Raw genomic sequence first — 16797 nt, 5'->3', positions numbered from 1 at the left:
CATCACCAGGTTGGTCTATTGTTTTTGTATTCTCTCCTGAACAGTGGACCTCCGGCAAGAATCACTAGTACCAACAGATTTGTTCTTAAAATACTCCTATGAGTGATTTAAGTTAACGTGGCGCATTCACTGATTTTTTAAAAATGTACAAGCGGTCCCGACCCGTCATTACTCTGAAGGTGGTTCCAGCATCCATATCCAACACCAGCGCGTTCAATTCATCTTCTATAGAGCGGCGTACAGTCCACTGAGTGCTGTGGTGTGTATGACATACCTGCGAATGAAATGCGTCCAGTGCAGCTCACCTGGCTCACAAAACCCTGTTCAAACTTTCAAACTAGGCTTTGCAGATCAAATTCAGCTACTGCATTGCTTATTTCTTGCCTCAAATGTTTTCAGAAATGTATTTTAGTGGATTGCTTAGGAGGAATAAGAGTTTATGAACCATCCACCTTATTGTTATAGTACGTTTTGCCAAAACCCAATCAGATGCCGACAGTGTTCCATGGTACACTAGGTCCTAGCTCGTATTGATCCCATCGAACCAAATATCTGAGGGCTTACAGTACTGGGCTGCGTTTCTCGATAACGGTGTCTCTTAGCATTTTACAAAGACTGGAAAGGTATACATTACTAAAGTTGATTGCTTTTCTGAGTGTGTTCCCCGAACTATCCCTTTAGGAGGTTGCTTTAGGCATAGCTTCTACACGCGACTTTACTGGGCCCATCAACCTTTCTAAGATTATTCACTCTATGTACCGACTGCTTGACTGCGTTATGAGAGAAAGTAGTGTTCTTTATAAATACAACACTGTTGGAATACTTAGCATTTATCACGACTGGTGGGAACTTATTAAAACAATAAAAAACTTACAAACTCAATTATCCAACTATATATATATTTTTCGCCAAATGGATGCAAAAACCCGGCACTTCAGATTCTGGTATCACACCTCGTCCCGCTACGCCACCTGGCAATATGCCTTCATTGGCATGTCATGTTTTATTTGCATTATTTGAATATCTTTGTCATGGTGCCTTAAATGACTTTGCAATCAGCGTTGATTTGCCAGAAGCACAATGACATTGCTGGCATAATTCACTATTTTCTCTGATTGGCTGACGTTTTCAACAACCAAAACACGAAAACAACATAAGCTATGGCAGTAAAAAAACAAAGAAAGAAGCGGTCCCACAGCTTCACAGAAAACGAAACGGAGATATTGTTAGAGGACGTGACGCTGAATAAAGAAACACTACGGTGTCCAAAAAATCCAGCCCACTGAGAGATTTAGAAATCGTCAGTTTATAAATATCATTTAAAAGGCAATTTGGCAACATGCAGCATGTATCCTTTGTAATGTACAATTTTATTCTTTGCATGAAAACAGTCACATTAATGTGATATTTTAGTAATATTATTAGGCAATTACAACTATAGAATTATTAGTGTACATATTGCTTAACAGATTGAGATGTAACTGAGAGCAACAGCTGATTTCAGAGGCTTGCCACTAGCGGAGTGAGCTGACAAAATCGCTAAGGTATAGCTAAGAGTGGTCCTGACCAACCTTACGAAAAGTAGCACTTACAAAAAGTATACTTAGCTAAGAATGTTTCGGGAAACACACTGAAACATTAAGGTAGAGCTTAAGGTACAACTTACGAACAACATTAAGAAGGCTTCGGGAAACGCAGCCTTGTTCACAAAACCGACAGCTTGGGGGGTCTGATGCCATTTTTATCAATCTTTTTGTGTAGAACTTTCTGGGTGTCTAATTTGCAGTTCTCATGAATACATGCTCATTTACGAACAGGTGGGATTCTGTGTTCATTTAGGACAGTTTTCTGAAGGAGCATTTGTTGAATCTGACATGGCACACAAATGAGAAAGTTAAGATAAAATAAGATTACGAAAACGTTCTTGCATAACCTAAGGCCCAAAACATCAAAACCCCCAAATTTCTTAAGTAATTTCCCTTTCAGTACTTTTTAATTAAAACGGAACATTGGGTAACCTCTGCCCTAGAACAGCAGTTCTTGTCTTTTTTTTTCAGCTTTTTGATGTTGTTGCAGAGCTCTGCGTGTGTGTGCGGTTAGTAAGGTTGTGACTCTCTCAGTGGGTGGAAACTTCACTGGCTCTCCTCTCCTTGCCTTCTCTCCCCCCTGTCCCTGCAGTGCCCTGCTGCTTAAGCATGTTTAGGCCTCATTAGCTCAGAGTGATGGTTGTAGGTCCCCTGTCGTGTGAGCGGAGAGAGGGCGCTCCAGTGCGGTCTGTACTGTATGTGGGCAGTGGCAGACGGGCCTGGAAGTGAGCGCACGGCACGGCACACAGTTGTTATTGTTGTCGCTGTCGGTCCCAGCTGTTGTTTGGTCAGATGGCAGAATTGCATCAGCTGCCGATGGTCGCCGGAGACCGTTAGCATCTGCTGTCCTCTCGGCCTGGCGCCCAGGCCTTTGGGTTCGCTCGCTGGAGCTAATGAGCGCCCAGACGGGCCCTTCTGATAGGGGGGTCCCTCCGGGCGTGGGCCCCGCTGGCCTCTCCGGGAGTAACCAGGGCTATGATAGTCGGCTCGGTTTAACGGGCTCTGCTCTCAGGTGAGTTCAAGCTCCAGTCGCCCTGTGTGTTTTCAGTGTGGTCAAACGGTGTTTGAAAAGATAAAGGAACAATGTTTAACCCTCCGTTTCTAATTTCAGGGCCCGTTTGTCCACATCGCCAGTCTGTGTGCGGCGCTGCTGAGCAAGTTCATGTCTCTGTTTGGTGGGATCTATGAGGTGAGAGGGCTTCACACAGTCCACACCTGCTCTAATCCTGATCTATACCTAATCTACACATATCCTCTGCATTTATCCTACCTCTGCTCTATACCTAATCTATATCTAATCTACACATCCTCTCCTATCCTCTGCATCTATCCTACTCTACACTGGGTCTACACCTCCAGTATTTGTCCATGTCTAAAACATGCCCTATATCTGCTCCAGATTTGCTCTAAATCTGTGCTAGCATTGTCTTAGCCCAAGGAGAGCACCCCTGGCCTGGGTTTGGAGGAGGTTGATATGAGATATGTTTGCAAACTTTTGGGCCTTTGTCTATGTATTTTTGCACACTGGGCCTTTGTTTTCATCAAAGATAACACTAATTGCATTTTCCACTTTTAATTGTTCAATTGTTTTTCACTTTATCTTTTAACTATAATACTTAATACTTTAACTAAGTATTTTTGTATTACAAGTTGTTCATAAAGTAATGCTGTAGACGAAGTTAGTATAAAGTAAGGCCTATGCTTACTTCAAGCTAAGGCGTCTCCATGACACCCGGGCACACCTACTATGGTTATTACTCAAACCAAATTTCCCAGTCCACACATTTAAGCTTCCTCAGAGAAGAAAACGTACTCTTTGGGCAGTTCTACAGAGCGCTTTGGCCATTTTTCACCCCTATACTGTGTAGCAGTGGTCCTCAAACTTATCCAGAAAGGGCCGGTGTGGGAACACGTTTCCGTTCCCACCAGCAGTAACACACCGGACTCTACTAATCCAGTTAGAGCAAAAGGATTCGACAGAGTAGTTTCGCAGTGAATTTCTACATCTCAATTAAAATCTTTCAAAGCTGTTTTGGAGAGAAAGTTTTCACACTTTCAAGTTTTCCCAAGCTAGTGTGCCTCCAGGCAATCAAAGGAAACTTGTAAGTTTTTTGTAATAGTTGGTCGCTGTAAAGCACTTGTGGAATATTGGGGAAGGAAGGCTTGTGATGGTGGTTTGGGTTGAAAAGGTCTGTTAAGTTTTGAGAACTAAAGAGGAAGATTGATTTTGAATTCAGTTTGTTCCTACAACTGCCCCTAGATCAGTCAGTGAAACCCTTAAGCCTGGCAACCAAGAGACATAATTACCGAAGCGTGTGTGTGAGTGCCTGTGTGGAAGTGTGTGCGTGTGCTAAGTGCGTGCCTCCGTGCGTGCATGTGTGTTTGTGTGTTCGTACGAGTGTGCTTGCTCCTGTGTGTGTTTGTGTGTTCGTGCGAGTGTGCTTGCTCCTGTGTGTGTGTGTGTGCTTGCGCGTTCGTGCGAGTGTGCTTGCACCTGTGTCTGTGCTTGTGCGTGTGTGCGCGCTTGCGCATTTGTACGTGCGTGTGTGTTCTGCATCGCTCCCTCTGTGACAGTCTCTGAAGTTGTCCTCGACTCTGCGCAGGCTGCAGAGTAATTACTGGCTGATCAGTAAACAGCCTGAACCACACGGCTTTGATCCCTATCCACTTGTAAACAACCGCAGAACACAAGGAGAGGGAGGGAGAGTTAGAGATGGTGAGAGGAGGTAGAGAGAACAGTATGAATCGAGGGAGGAGAGATGCAGAGGTGGGGAGAGAGGTGGAGGCTGGGGGGAGAGATGGAGAGAGAGGGAGAGAGAGGGACGGGGATGTAGGGAGAAACGGGGTGTTTAAAGAACCGGCTTCATTCACAGTAACCTATAGGGACAGAGGAGGGGAGAAATCCCTTCGCTCTCGTCTCTTGCCTTCTGAAGACATGAGCCCCCTCAGCCCCACGACCCCCCCCCCACTTTTAAAGACGTTAAATCCTCCTCCTCCCTGCGTACAGTAAGGCTTTGCTGCATGGCGTTGAATATTCATGAGTGAAGTTTGGCTCGGCGCTGGGTTTCGCTTCACCCTGCAGGGGTTGTGCTGCGCGGAGCTGAAACTGCAGAAGAAGCAGCGCACTCTCTCTGTTCCTGCAGGAACTTTCATTCACCCTCCTTTGACTTTGAAATCACATTTACGAGTTAGCGTCTCCTGCTACGGACATAGAATGAGTGTAATTTAAGGTGTATGATCACAAATACAGCGGGCTCCAAGATGATTGGCACCCCTGATTGGCAAAAATAAAAAAAAAGAGACAGAGAAATTATCAAAATTAATGAGTAACTCAAAATGGGGGGGGGGGGGGGGGCATTCCATGAAACCTGCTCAACAAAGGGTTAATGGTGAGTGAGTGCAGTTGGTTTGTAAGGAGACTCTCCAGGTATATTCACTTTCTGTTCCTCTCTGAATCACATGCTGTCCAAGGAGGAGATCTTTATTGAGAACAAGGTAAAGCGTGCGAGTCCTGTCTGCATCCTGACGTTCCTCCCCGTCCCAGTCCTACGTCTCGCTGTTCCCACCCAGCATCGTATTCCAGCCTTTCTCATCCTTCCTTTCCGTATCCCAGCATTCCCTCTGTCACAGCTACCTTCCTGCGCCATCCCATCCCATCCATTCCATCTTCCTATGTCGTCCCCTCTTGTTGGCCAGCCTCCTCCTCAGGTTTCCCCCCAGCGTTTTTGTTTGAATGTTCTGGCGGAGTTTGTTCACTGGCGTTCTCTGGGTGGTTTCAGAACGAGTCGCGGAACATCGAGATGCTGGCGGCCGCCTGTGCCGTCGGAGTCGGGTGCTGCTTCGCCGCCCCCATCGGAGGTCAGTCCCGCAGAAACCCCCTTCTCAGGTCAACGGGAGGACATCTTCCCATATCCAGTATTAACGCATTTAAATGTGCGTGGGCCTGCAGAGAGTGCTCCTAAAGAGGCCGTGCAGTACTGCAGAGAATTGCGATTTATATTTCATGTATTATTAATTTCCCTCATATGGACACAAAGCGATTGTTTCATGTGCAAATGTCAGAATATTTGTGAGAATAAAGCAGGGACTCAAAGTAATAATGTATTTTTGATGTGATTCTGCCCTATGACTGGGAGCAGAATCACATACAACTGGGAGTGTGATTTGTAAAAAATGATAATTACATGCCAGAAGGAGTAATCATACAGTAGGTTGGGTGCTGGTGCCTCATCCTTTAAAGTCACTATTTTGGTACAGTATGTGGGCAGGCTTCATGGTCCGGGAAGGCCCTTCCTGTGCTGGCTGTGGCTGGTAGTCCCACAGGGGTGAGGGCACATTTGGCTGCAGTTTTGCCCAGGGAGGTAGGGAGGGGTCTCATTTGGTGGAAGACCTGGGCTCAAATAGTATTTGTTTTGGCTTCAAATCATTTTCTGTGCTGTGTTGATCTTGCCTGGTGCATTTGAGCCTGGAGGAGCAGATGGGCGGGGTTTATACTTTTGGAACCATTTAATTTGTTCCAATATACCAGCCAAGCTTAGTCAAATGCAGACAAGTGTTTGAATCCAAAACAAATATTGTGTGAACCCACATCGGTTTGGTGGTGTCTGAGCATTGGTGTTGTCAAGGCTGGTTTATACTCCGTCGGGCGATCGTCTCTGCTACAAGCGACATCGCTGGTCACAGTGACAGTCGGTTTATACTTTATAAATTAATTGTACACTTAGTGAGCACTTTATTAGGTATGTATTAGACTTATTTTTTAGACTTATTCTGCTGCTGCAGCCCAACCACTTAAAGGTTTGATCCGTTGTGTGTTCAGAGATGCTCTTCTGCATAACACTGTTTAATAAGTGGTTGTTTGCGCTTCTTTCACCTTCCTGTCAGCTTTGACTAGTCTGGCCATTCTCCTCTGACGTCTCTCATTAACAGGGCGTTTCTGTCTGCAGAACTGCTGCTCACTGGATGTTTTTTGTTTTTCCGCACCATTCTCTGCAAACTCTAGAGACTGTTGTGCATGAAACTCTCAGGAGATCAGTAGTTGACAATAGTCAACGTTGGGTGATGTTAGAAAGTTCATGTGAATGTTCTGCGATTCTAGTTGAGTGATGGAGTATAAACCAGCCTTTACCCATCTACCCTGCACCAGCTTCCCATGAACCCCTTCCTCCAGCTGAATGCCTGGGAGCTTCACTGCAGACTGAAAAGAACCTACAGCTTAACCTGAGCGGTTCTGGGGAGAGCTCTCACTTATCTGCCATATCCCAGATTCACAGAGGAGCTTTCAGGAATGAACACAAGCACATTACAAGTGTAAATTCCAAACGAGGAGAAAATGGGGGTAAACGGACCGTTACGGTGGATGTCGAGCATCTGTTCGTAATCAATCTTTTGTGAAAGTAAAGACTACCTACCTTGAGAAATAATTAAGTGTGTGTGTGTGTGTGTACAGGTGTTCTCTTCAGTATTGAGGTAACCTCCACCTTCTTTGCTGTGAGGAACTACTGGAGAGGGTTTTTTGCTGCAACATTCAGTGCCTTCATCTTCCGAGTTCTGGCCGTGTGGAACAGAGATGAGGGTGAGTGTGTTTGTGTTTGTGTGTGTGTGTGTGTATCTGTGTCTGTGTGTGTCTGTGTGTGTCTGTGTGTGTCTGTGTGTGTGTATCTGTGTGTGTATCTGTGAGTGTGAGAGTGCGTTTGTGAGGAAACAATTCCTCATGTCTTTGTGTGAGCGAACACACAAGGCTCCATTCTGTTTCTATGTAATTGTTACCTTATGAATATGTTACATTATGAATATAAATGTCACCAGTGGAAGTTAATCTCCTTCCATCTCTCTCCCGCCACAGAGACCATCACCGCTCTTTTCAAAACGCGCTTCCGCCTCGACTTCCCCTTTGACCTTCAGGAGCTGCCCGCCTTTGCTGTGATTGGGTAGGTCCTGAAGGTTAGGTGTCAGCCGTAACGCTTTGTGAAGCATACACCAGCATCATTGTTGTTCCACGTACATTCAATGGCCGAGTCTTGTTTTAGGATTGAGGATTGATTTGGATGACAGGATATGAGTGCGTCTCGCTGTGTGTGGGCATTGAAAAACAGAAAATCCTCTCTCCCTTTCTCTTTTTGCTTTGATGGCAGAGAAGCTCTCTTCCCACACAGGAGCTCTCTGGATCCCCTCCACTGGCTGGAATAAAACGCTGCTTCACAAGTAGCCATTTCTTTTCATCCGGTTAAAAAAAGCCTAAATGTTTGTGTTTGGATATTATGCTCTCCGATGTAATGGTGTGAATGTGGGCGGAGCGAGCGCCCTTCCGTCTCCCACTCGCACGGCCATGCGCCAGCCCATTGGCTGAAAGGATGTGAGGTCAGATGTGCCTCCCACCCCTCAGCGCTGCCTGTTCCCGGGCGTCTCCGAGGGCTTTCTGGCCGTAGACAGAGTTTGTTCTGTCTCTTCTCTTTGTTTGTGTTTTGTTTCTCTCGTCCGTTTTAATGTTGTACAGAAGCGAAGCGCACTCATACATGTTCTATTATTGAAAAGATCACTGACACTAATGTGGTTAGACGTGAGGAGTGTGTTCTCCTGGTCTGACTCATTCTCTTCCCTGCCGCCTTCTACCTTCCATGTCTCTCACTCTCTCTGTCTCTTTGTTTCTTTCTCACTCTCTGTCTTGCTCTCTCCCCTTCCCTCCAGGATTGCCAGTGGTTTTGGGGGGGCCCTCTTCGTGTACCTGAACAGGCTGATAGTTCAATTCATCCGGAACCAGAAAGCCATCAACAAGTTCCTGATGAAGAAGTGAGTCATGAGTCACACACAGTCCCTCAGTGCAGGAGGCCGTCACTGATCCCAAGTACATGTTGCATCTGGCCGTGCGTTTATGATGGGAAAGATCGGTTAAGTACAGTATGTGTTAACACCCCAGAAATAGAGTTGGCTGGGCTATATATTGATTGTCCCCTACCAATGTACAGTGCAAGTTGCCAGGCAGTGTGAAAGCAATCAAGGAAGCACTGTTTCCGGTTGGTCTGGATGCCCTGTGACATCGTAGCTTGTCTCCCACAGACGGCTGCTGTACCCTGCCCTGGTCACCCTGCTGGTGTCTACCATGACCTTTCCTCCCGGGTTTGGGCAGTTCATGGCCGGAAGGGTAAGAAATGGATGGTGTTCGTCATCGTGACCTAGCGCTCACACTAGCACTGTCACACCGCGGGACAGACCGAAGGAAAGGGTGTGGGAGGAGTGAGAGTAAGGTGGAGAGTGTGGAAGAAAGAGAAGGAGAGTGAGAGGAAGTGTAAACACTGCAGTATTCCTCTGGCCTGGCAGTGCAGTGTGCTTCAGAGACTGTTCCAGAGTGACAAATGAGCCCCCTGTTGCATCTCCATTCAGCTCTCATACTGTGGCCTGTCTAATTAGCTGAATTAACAGCCATATCTGCTCAGGCTCCCAGAGACTGGCAGGCAGGGGAGTCTCACAGCATTCTGCCAGGTCAGGAGTATTCTAACAGTACATGCATACAGTCCAATATCTCTCACACACACACACACACTCACACTCAGACACACACACATTCACATGCTCTCACTCACATACATACACACACACGCGCACACACTCACACAGTCTCACATGCACACTCACACTCAGACACACTCACACACTCACACATTCACACACTCTCACATACACACACACACACTCACGCACACTCACACGCACACTCACACAAACTCTCACGCACACACTCTCACAAACACACACACACACTCACACACACACTCACACTTACACAAACTGACACACACACACACACACACACACACACTCTCATACAAACTCACACACATACACATACATAAATACGTGCATCAGGCTATTATTGTTTTCCCTGTGATGCAGTACAAATTATGTTTTTAAACTAGCGCGTTATTGCTATTGCTAATGTTTTCATTTGCGCCATTGACAATACTTTTAAAATGTAACCCGCTCTCTGTCTGTCTCTCCCTCTCCATCCCTCAAGTGAATACACTTGGCTATTCGGTATTACTCACTCTGAAATCTTGCCCTTGTCTATTCACAGCTAAATAAAACATGCACCTCATTTATCAGCCTTCTGCAGGAGGAGCAGTCGCCTTATCCCATTTACTCAGGTTTTATTACTGTTGGCTTTCCTCTGCTCTGAATTATGATAATGAGAGCATCTCTCTGAGGATTTCCTGCCCAGGGTTGCCACCTCAGCTTTCGTGCCTTGCCTAGAGCTGTAAAGGTAGTAAGATCCCTGTCCTGCCCGGGATCTTAACCCTGTGCTTTGGAGACCTGTTAAGATACTCATGGCTGTCCCTACTGCTATCTGGCCCTTTTTACCATCACACAGTTCAGGTTCCTGGTGAACAAATACAGGATTAATAAAAAACAGCAGTAAAGACATGTTTTCAGTCCTTCAACAAGCAATTAGAGAAACTTATTATTGTGCGGTTTATTACGCTAATGCAAATGGAGCTTGCTATGCGTGACCAGGAAGCACGGTTGACCACACATTGTACTGCATGCAGTGATCAGTTATTCCCTTTTCCTTCCGTACTTTAGTAACATCTTTAAAGGTCTCAGGAGATTCTCCGCTTTGTGATTTCACCAAGGGAGCCATTTTGTTCCAGGCCAATATTTATTACAAAGAAAACCAGTAAAGAAAGTGAAATTTATTACTGCCTGTCAAACTAAATAAGGTGTGCATGTGAACAACGTCTGCATTGTACTGTTATCCAGTTATCGAGTTATTGATGACACATTAGAGTACATAATACATGGAAACTATGGAATTAATCTATGCTTCCCCAAGACAGCAGCAGATTGAATCATGGGATGTGTGTTCACTCTCCAGCTCACGCAGAAAGAGTCACTGGTGACTCTGCTGGACAACCGCACCTGGGCCAAACAGGGCATCGCCGAGGAGTTTGACTACATCGGCCACTCCGAGGCTTGGAAACACCCGCACATCAACATCTTCGTCACCCTGGTCATCTTCATAGTCATGAAGGTAGGATACCTCATCACCCCTACATCTCTCTCTATAACTGATGGCCTGGAGGAAAGAAATGTGCAATTTTTCTCAGTCTCTGAAGCTTCAGAATACAGACGGGAGCTGCTGTAGCTCTAGTGGTGAAATTTAGTGAGATGGAGACAGAAGCCGTCAGATTCACTCAAGGCAATGACTTGCTGAATCTGGTGGTTGAATTGAGTCTGTGGTGTTAGGGTGTTGTTGGTGAAACCTCCTGTTCAGATCTCCCCTTGCTTCTGGTTCTTCCCCTCGCTGTGACTGGATTGATTGGAACTGCATGGGTCTTGTTTGCTTTGACAATGAATGTAAGGTGCAAGTCTGCTGATCTCTACTAGAGCTCTGTTGGATAGGTATTGGCAGCCAACGCTGGTGAATTAGCCAACCACATGGACCAACATTATGCGGTGCGTGGTGTTCCCAGAAGTCTTCGGTTGAGGAAAAACAGGGCACTACTTTCTGACTTATTGTTAAGAACATGAGAACTTGATTTCATTATAGTGACAAATGAGCTATTGTTGGTCAATCCAAAGTTCTGAACGGAAGTGAAATAATCTTGGTATTAATGAAGACGTAAAGCTGATCTTTGTAAGAAAAGATAAGAAAGTTTAATTACACAGCCGGCTGCAGGAACCCAAGCGCAGAATGAACTGTTGAACAGAGACAGAGACAAACGCGTCGTTCTCTTTCATGCAGTCGACAAGATTAATTGGCATTAAACGGACCTTGCGGGTAAATGCTGGGTCCTGCCTGATTGGTTTTCGGGCGGTATTGTTAACGATACGTTCTGGGCTCAGCAAGGCATTAGGGTGTCGTCACTGCAGTCTCTAATGCACAAACAACCTTGTGTGTGTTCTCACACCTGACTCTAATTAGCCCATCATTAACTGAAACTGAAACCATAAATATAATCTTTTTGTTTTGGTATTCTAAATGTGGCCATTCTGAAATACCGCATCATTTAGCATCGTTTCTATGCCTGTTTTGCAGTGCATTGTTCTGAGGCAGAAAAAGAAGGATGTTTATGAAATTCGTACATCCAATAAGCCTTTGTACGGTCTTGACTCAATGTTGACAATGTCAACCGTATATAGAGGAATATTGTTACCTTACATTCTTATTGTCAGGATCTATAATTTTATAATACTTCAATGTCTATGTGCTAAATGTTTTTCTATGTGTGGCTTGCATTGATATCTTACTGTGTTATAGCCATAGTAAACTGCCTGCTCCCCTCAGTTTGGTGTTAGGGGTAAATATTCTGCTTATATTTTCCTTGCTAATGTAATAGGGAACCACCAACCAGGGAGTTCCAACACTAAAACTTGGGTGTCCCCCCCATTCTTTGATAAACAGTTTTTGACAGGTCCGTTTTAGTAACCTACAGTTGTGCTTGTGAGCCATACATTTTTTACGCATTGCTGTGTAGATTGTATACCGTCCCCTCTAATGCTCCACAGTAGACCTTCCGGAATGACTCATGCTCTCTCCTTCCTCTCACCTTCTTACTGGCTTTTCCGCTGTCTCACACCACTTGTTTTTCTTGCCTTCTCTCTTTTTTTTACCTGCCTTTCACCTGTTGAACCTCTCTCCCACACCGTCATCTGTCTCTCTCTCTCTCTCTCTCTCTCTCCCCCTCTCATCCTTCATCAGCATCTCAGCCCTGCCTGTGTCAAACACTCCGCCCGGGCCTCGCTGTAAGACGTGTGCGTCCATATTCATCAGAGTGTACCTGTCTGAGGACGGCAGGGGCGGAATGAGCTTTCTGACTCTGACCGCTGTTCCCGCTGCCGCGTGTCCCGTGTCGGCGCGGAGTGTGTCACAGCCGTGTAGCGTGTTCCCGACCTTTCCGTCACCACGTCCCCCGGCGCCCGCTCAGCCCCCGCCTGTCACCGAGCCGGCCGGCGCTGAACCCCGAAAGGCGACAGCGCGAGGCGCCGATTGGCCGCTGGCGTCGAGCTCGGCCGGACACGGGGACAAGTGTCCCTGACGTTCCCGGAGACGCGCGCGGGGGGGGGGGGGGGGCGATGCGTATCCGCGCTTCCGTAGGGAACGTTAGGGAAGCGCTGATGACAGGGCAGTAATTGGAGTGGGAATTCGGGCCTGGATTCCTGGGACAGCCGGAGAACCGTCCTCTCCCTGAAATGGCCGACCCTCTTCCGCCACAAAATGTCCTCCGAATGTAAGCGCTCTGAACTCCGCTGGAGCTCCACCTCCCCCGCCCTGCCACCCCTTCTCCTCTGTCCTCCCTTCTTTCCTCTTATCTGGCCGAATGCTGGCTGCTCTCTGGCAGTAGATTAAAATGATTAATATTTGCGGCCGCCGTTGGTCGGGTGTCATTATCGGCGCACTGGCGGTGTGGGCTTGGGCGGCGGGTACAGGCCCGGGGAGCGGCTGTTTGCTCGCGCCGATGCGTGGGCGGTATCGATCCGCCGGAGCGCCGCCCGCCTGCCAGGCATGTTCCCGAGACGTGTTCCCGAGACGTGCTCAGCCTGGCGCAGCGGGGCGTAAAGGATGGCTTTAATTTAGGGCCTGAAAAAACCTTTTAGAAAACAGCGAGCCGAGTCCATCGCTTTGTCTGGAAAAGGCCTGCGTCTGCTCGTTTCACCGTGCTGTTTCTGTTTATGTTAGTTATTAGATAATAATAGTTCTATCAATTATTAATGCTGTGTGAGTGTCTGAGTTTAGCATTGTCGTGCGTTGCCTTTGAATGATGCCCTTAAATTGTGGCGAGAGTTGCTTTTGACATTGCTCGTGATATCTCTCTGATGTATGCTGTGCTCACAGACTGTAGTATTAGTTGTAGAGGCTTTATTAGCATAAATTGGCTTGTTCCTCTGAGCCTATAAAATCAGACTGCATAAACTCTGATGTCATATCCTGGAATCGGAGTTGACGATCACGACGGAAGTTGGACGGGTCTCTTGGTTTATCATTTTGGGCGGCATTAAATGACTCTTTATGGCTCTGTGAAGCGCTCTTTAGCGCTTGATGTTTGGGGGTGAGATGTTTGAGTGATGGCAGAGACCCAGGGCTGCTGTAAAGGGGAGGCTGGTGGGCCTCCAGGATAATTTAGCGCAGGTCTGCGGCGCTCCATTCCTTACTCTGCTGCTCCGCACTGCAGTTACCCGCAGTCTGTGGGAGCGATTCAGCCAGCCTGCCAGAGTGAGAGAGGCAGGAAACGAGGGAGCGGGCGGAGGAGGGAAACGCGGAGGAGGGAGGGGGGAGAGGGCTGGAGGAGAGGGAGAATGCCGCATTAACTGGGAATATGATCCTCCGGGATTCCTCCGCCTGTCTGCCGAGCTGTTACACCGCTGTTTCTTTTTATGATAATCACCTCCATTCCTTACATCACACGCTTTCATTTATTTAGCCGCCGGGCGAAGTCTTCCCACTCTGTTAACGGGGCGCAGCAGGAAGGGGGTGGACTGAGGGCGGGACGGGGGCTGGGTGAGGGGATGACAGAGTAGAGGGTGGGGTGAGGGCAGGAGAGGGGTGGGGTGAGGGCAGGAGAGGGTGGGGTGAGGGCAGGAGAGGGTGGGGTGAGGGCTGGAGAGGGGGTGGGGTGAGGGCAGGAGAGGGGGAGGGTGAGGGCAGGAGAGGGGGGGTGAGGGCAGGAGAGGGGGTGGGGTGAGGGCAGGAGAGGGTGGGGTGAGGGCAGGAGAGGGGTGGGGTAAGGGCAGGAGAGGGTGGGGTAAGGGCAGGAGAGGGGGTGGGGTGAGGGCATGTTGAGGTGAGGGCTAGACAGGGCCAGTATAGGGCTGAGGGGAGTGCTGTCAGGTGTCTGAGAGGCAAAAGATGATGCAGTACACATCTGCAGGACTCCTGCCATATATTATTAATCCCAAAAAACTTCATTTTAAGTGAAAAGTTCGCATTTGCCGAAAGCCTCAAAAGACAGGAAATGAAATTCAGCCCAAATGTAACATCAGCCTGCTCTCCATCGAGGTAGCAGCACAGATCGCTGACAACTGATACAGCCATGTATAATGTCTACCATACGTCAAACAAAATTAGTGGCATGTTTAATTTGTTTGTGTCTAATACCGTACAGTGCAGGTCCGGAAAACGGATACCCCATACTATAGCTTTACTAATGGCAGCGTGCCAGTATAGCAAGCCGCAGCAGCTGAGGTAGATGCTGATGGGTGCCGCAGCCATCCCGCAGTTTTCTGAGTGTGTACGCTGGTCTCTTACTGTATGATTATTTACTGTACTGCGTTTTCTGTTATTGAGTGCTTGCTTGCCACTTTAGACAGTCCGTGCGACTATCTAAATTGGACAGTACAAGCCTACTGTCAGAGTCATCCACTGCCTGCTAGCGATACCGATTCTCATGTCTGTTTCAATTAGCATCATTCATTGTTAGCGTGCGTCTCCCCCATGTTAAGCCTATGGACAATTCATCATCGAAATTTAGAATTTTAAGGTCTAATTCAAATTTAATAAAATGTACAGTCATGTAATTACAAAAAACACGCATGCTTCTGAATTACGGACACAATGAGTCGTCTTGTGTTGGGGTCCGTTGGATTTAAATTGAGTAATAATGTTTTTTGCTAATATTTTAAGGGTATCCATAACACAGAAATGGCAGGTCATAGCAATACCTAAAGCAGTAGTTGGTGAGCCCATGCCATTGTAGTAGACCTGCGAAATGGAATTGAGATTGGTTTTGAAACAGAAACGGTGAGATGTTGAGATTCTAAATTTGCTATTTTCGATGTGCCAATGCAAACATATAGTTTCATAATTCTGCTGGGGAAAGGAGCTTATGGTTTATTGTTCTCAAGGCGTCCATGAGAACAATAAAGCATTATTGTTTAACCAAGGAGATAGGAGCCCCCCGGTTCACATCATTTTCCAAATTCCTCTACAACCATGAAAATTAATTTAACACACTGTACCATAATATTAAAGTTTTACAAATGGCTGATATGTAAACAGCTGGCTCTGTAACTCACCCTGGATACAGGAATCTGAGAATATTAGTAAATATTAATAATGTCTGAGCAGTAGAGTCATGATGGGGCAAGTGGCCTCTGTCTCTGTCTCTGTCTCTGTCTCTGTCTCTGTCTCTGTCTCTGTCTCTGTCTCTGTCTCTGTCTCTGTCTCTGTCTCTGTCTCTGTCTCTGTCTCTGTCTCTGTCCCTGTGTATAGGCACTGGGAGTTGTGACAGGTTCATGTTTTTTTCGGAGGGAGACAGATTGTCCTGGGGGGCCACCGAGTCTCGGTGGGACTCCAGGACAGAGCGTCTACACATACGCTGGTGACCGACCGACCGGCAGGCTGATCCCAGACAAACGGTCTCAGGCCTGTCCTGTGATGTCATCATGTGTTTGGCCAGGGCAGAGGAGGGGGTGTTTTTTGGGACGGCAGGCTGTTGTGTTCTCTGTAATAGCCTGCAGAGGGTGAATTGAAATGTAGGGTGCCTCAGACACACAATTAGTTTTCAAGGAGGACTGACTAGGACAGCCCCATCTCTGCACTTCTTTTTCTGTTCATCTCTTTGTATTAATTTTCAGCCTCCATCGTTCTCTCTCTCTCATTTTTTGAAGGCTATTGTTATTTTGCACTCGGTACACCTTGGCAAAGGATAAAACAGTGCATCTCATCACTGTGTGTGTGTGTGTGTGTGTGTGTGTGTGTGTGTGTAGGGGAGGTCACACTAATGAAGCTGTCCATGTCTCTGTTTGTCCAGCTGCATTTTTTAAGGGCTGGTAGTGAAAACTTGTGTGTGTTGTGTGTGTTGTGTGTGTGATGTGTGTGATGTGTGTGTGTGCGTGTGCTTTACAGCGGGGCTTGTTGAGCCTCAGTAATGAGGTTTATCCACAGTAGGTTTATGCGCTTATCAGAATGAGAGGCAGTGGACTATAGCCAATCTGCTGAAGCTCCTTGTCCCTCACAGACCCTCCTGCAGGCCCTGTCTGCCTGTGGCTCGGAGCGGACCGATAATAACCTAAAGCTCACTTTATGAGTTTGGAGGGCTTTTAAACCCCTCTGCCCACCTCTGTCTTATTGAGTATATCGCCGGCCACGTCCAGCTGCTCGGTGGCTGAGATGAAATTGCTTTTATTTATTCCTGAGGATGCGCTCTGAGCCCATTTGGGGAGGTCGCCCCCCCCCAGGTCCGTCAGTGCCCTGCGGCGGCTCTTACCCAGAATGCCT

The 16797-nt window shown here is 47.2% G+C and overlaps 1 protein-coding gene across 1 annotated transcript in view; it reads left to right on the top strand.

Annotated features, from left to right (window-relative positions):
* Window positions 1-16797, top strand: part of LOC133107754 (chloride channel protein 2-like) — a 112147-nt gene that overhangs the window by 67961 nt on the left and 27389 nt on the right. Inside the window, exons 7-13 of the mRNA XM_061216910.1 lie at window positions 2698-2775; window positions 5366-5444; window positions 7036-7161; window positions 7432-7516; window positions 8274-8375; window positions 8643-8727; window positions 10456-10611. Coding sequence (XP_061072894.1) covers window positions 2698-2775; window positions 5366-5444; window positions 7036-7161; window positions 7432-7516; window positions 8274-8375; window positions 8643-8727; window positions 10456-10611 — 711 coding nt within the window. The remainder of the gene's footprint in view (window positions 1-2697; window positions 2776-5365; window positions 5445-7035; window positions 7162-7431; window positions 7517-8273; window positions 8376-8642; window positions 8728-10455; window positions 10612-16797) is intronic.

The sequence above is a fragment of the Conger conger genome, chromosome 13 (assembly GCF_963514075.1).
Source record: "Conger conger chromosome 13, fConCon1.1, whole genome shotgun sequence".
NCBI lineage: Eukaryota > Metazoa > Chordata > Actinopteri > Anguilliformes > Congridae > Conger > Conger conger.
This window is presented reverse-complemented; position numbering and strand designations above follow the sequence as displayed.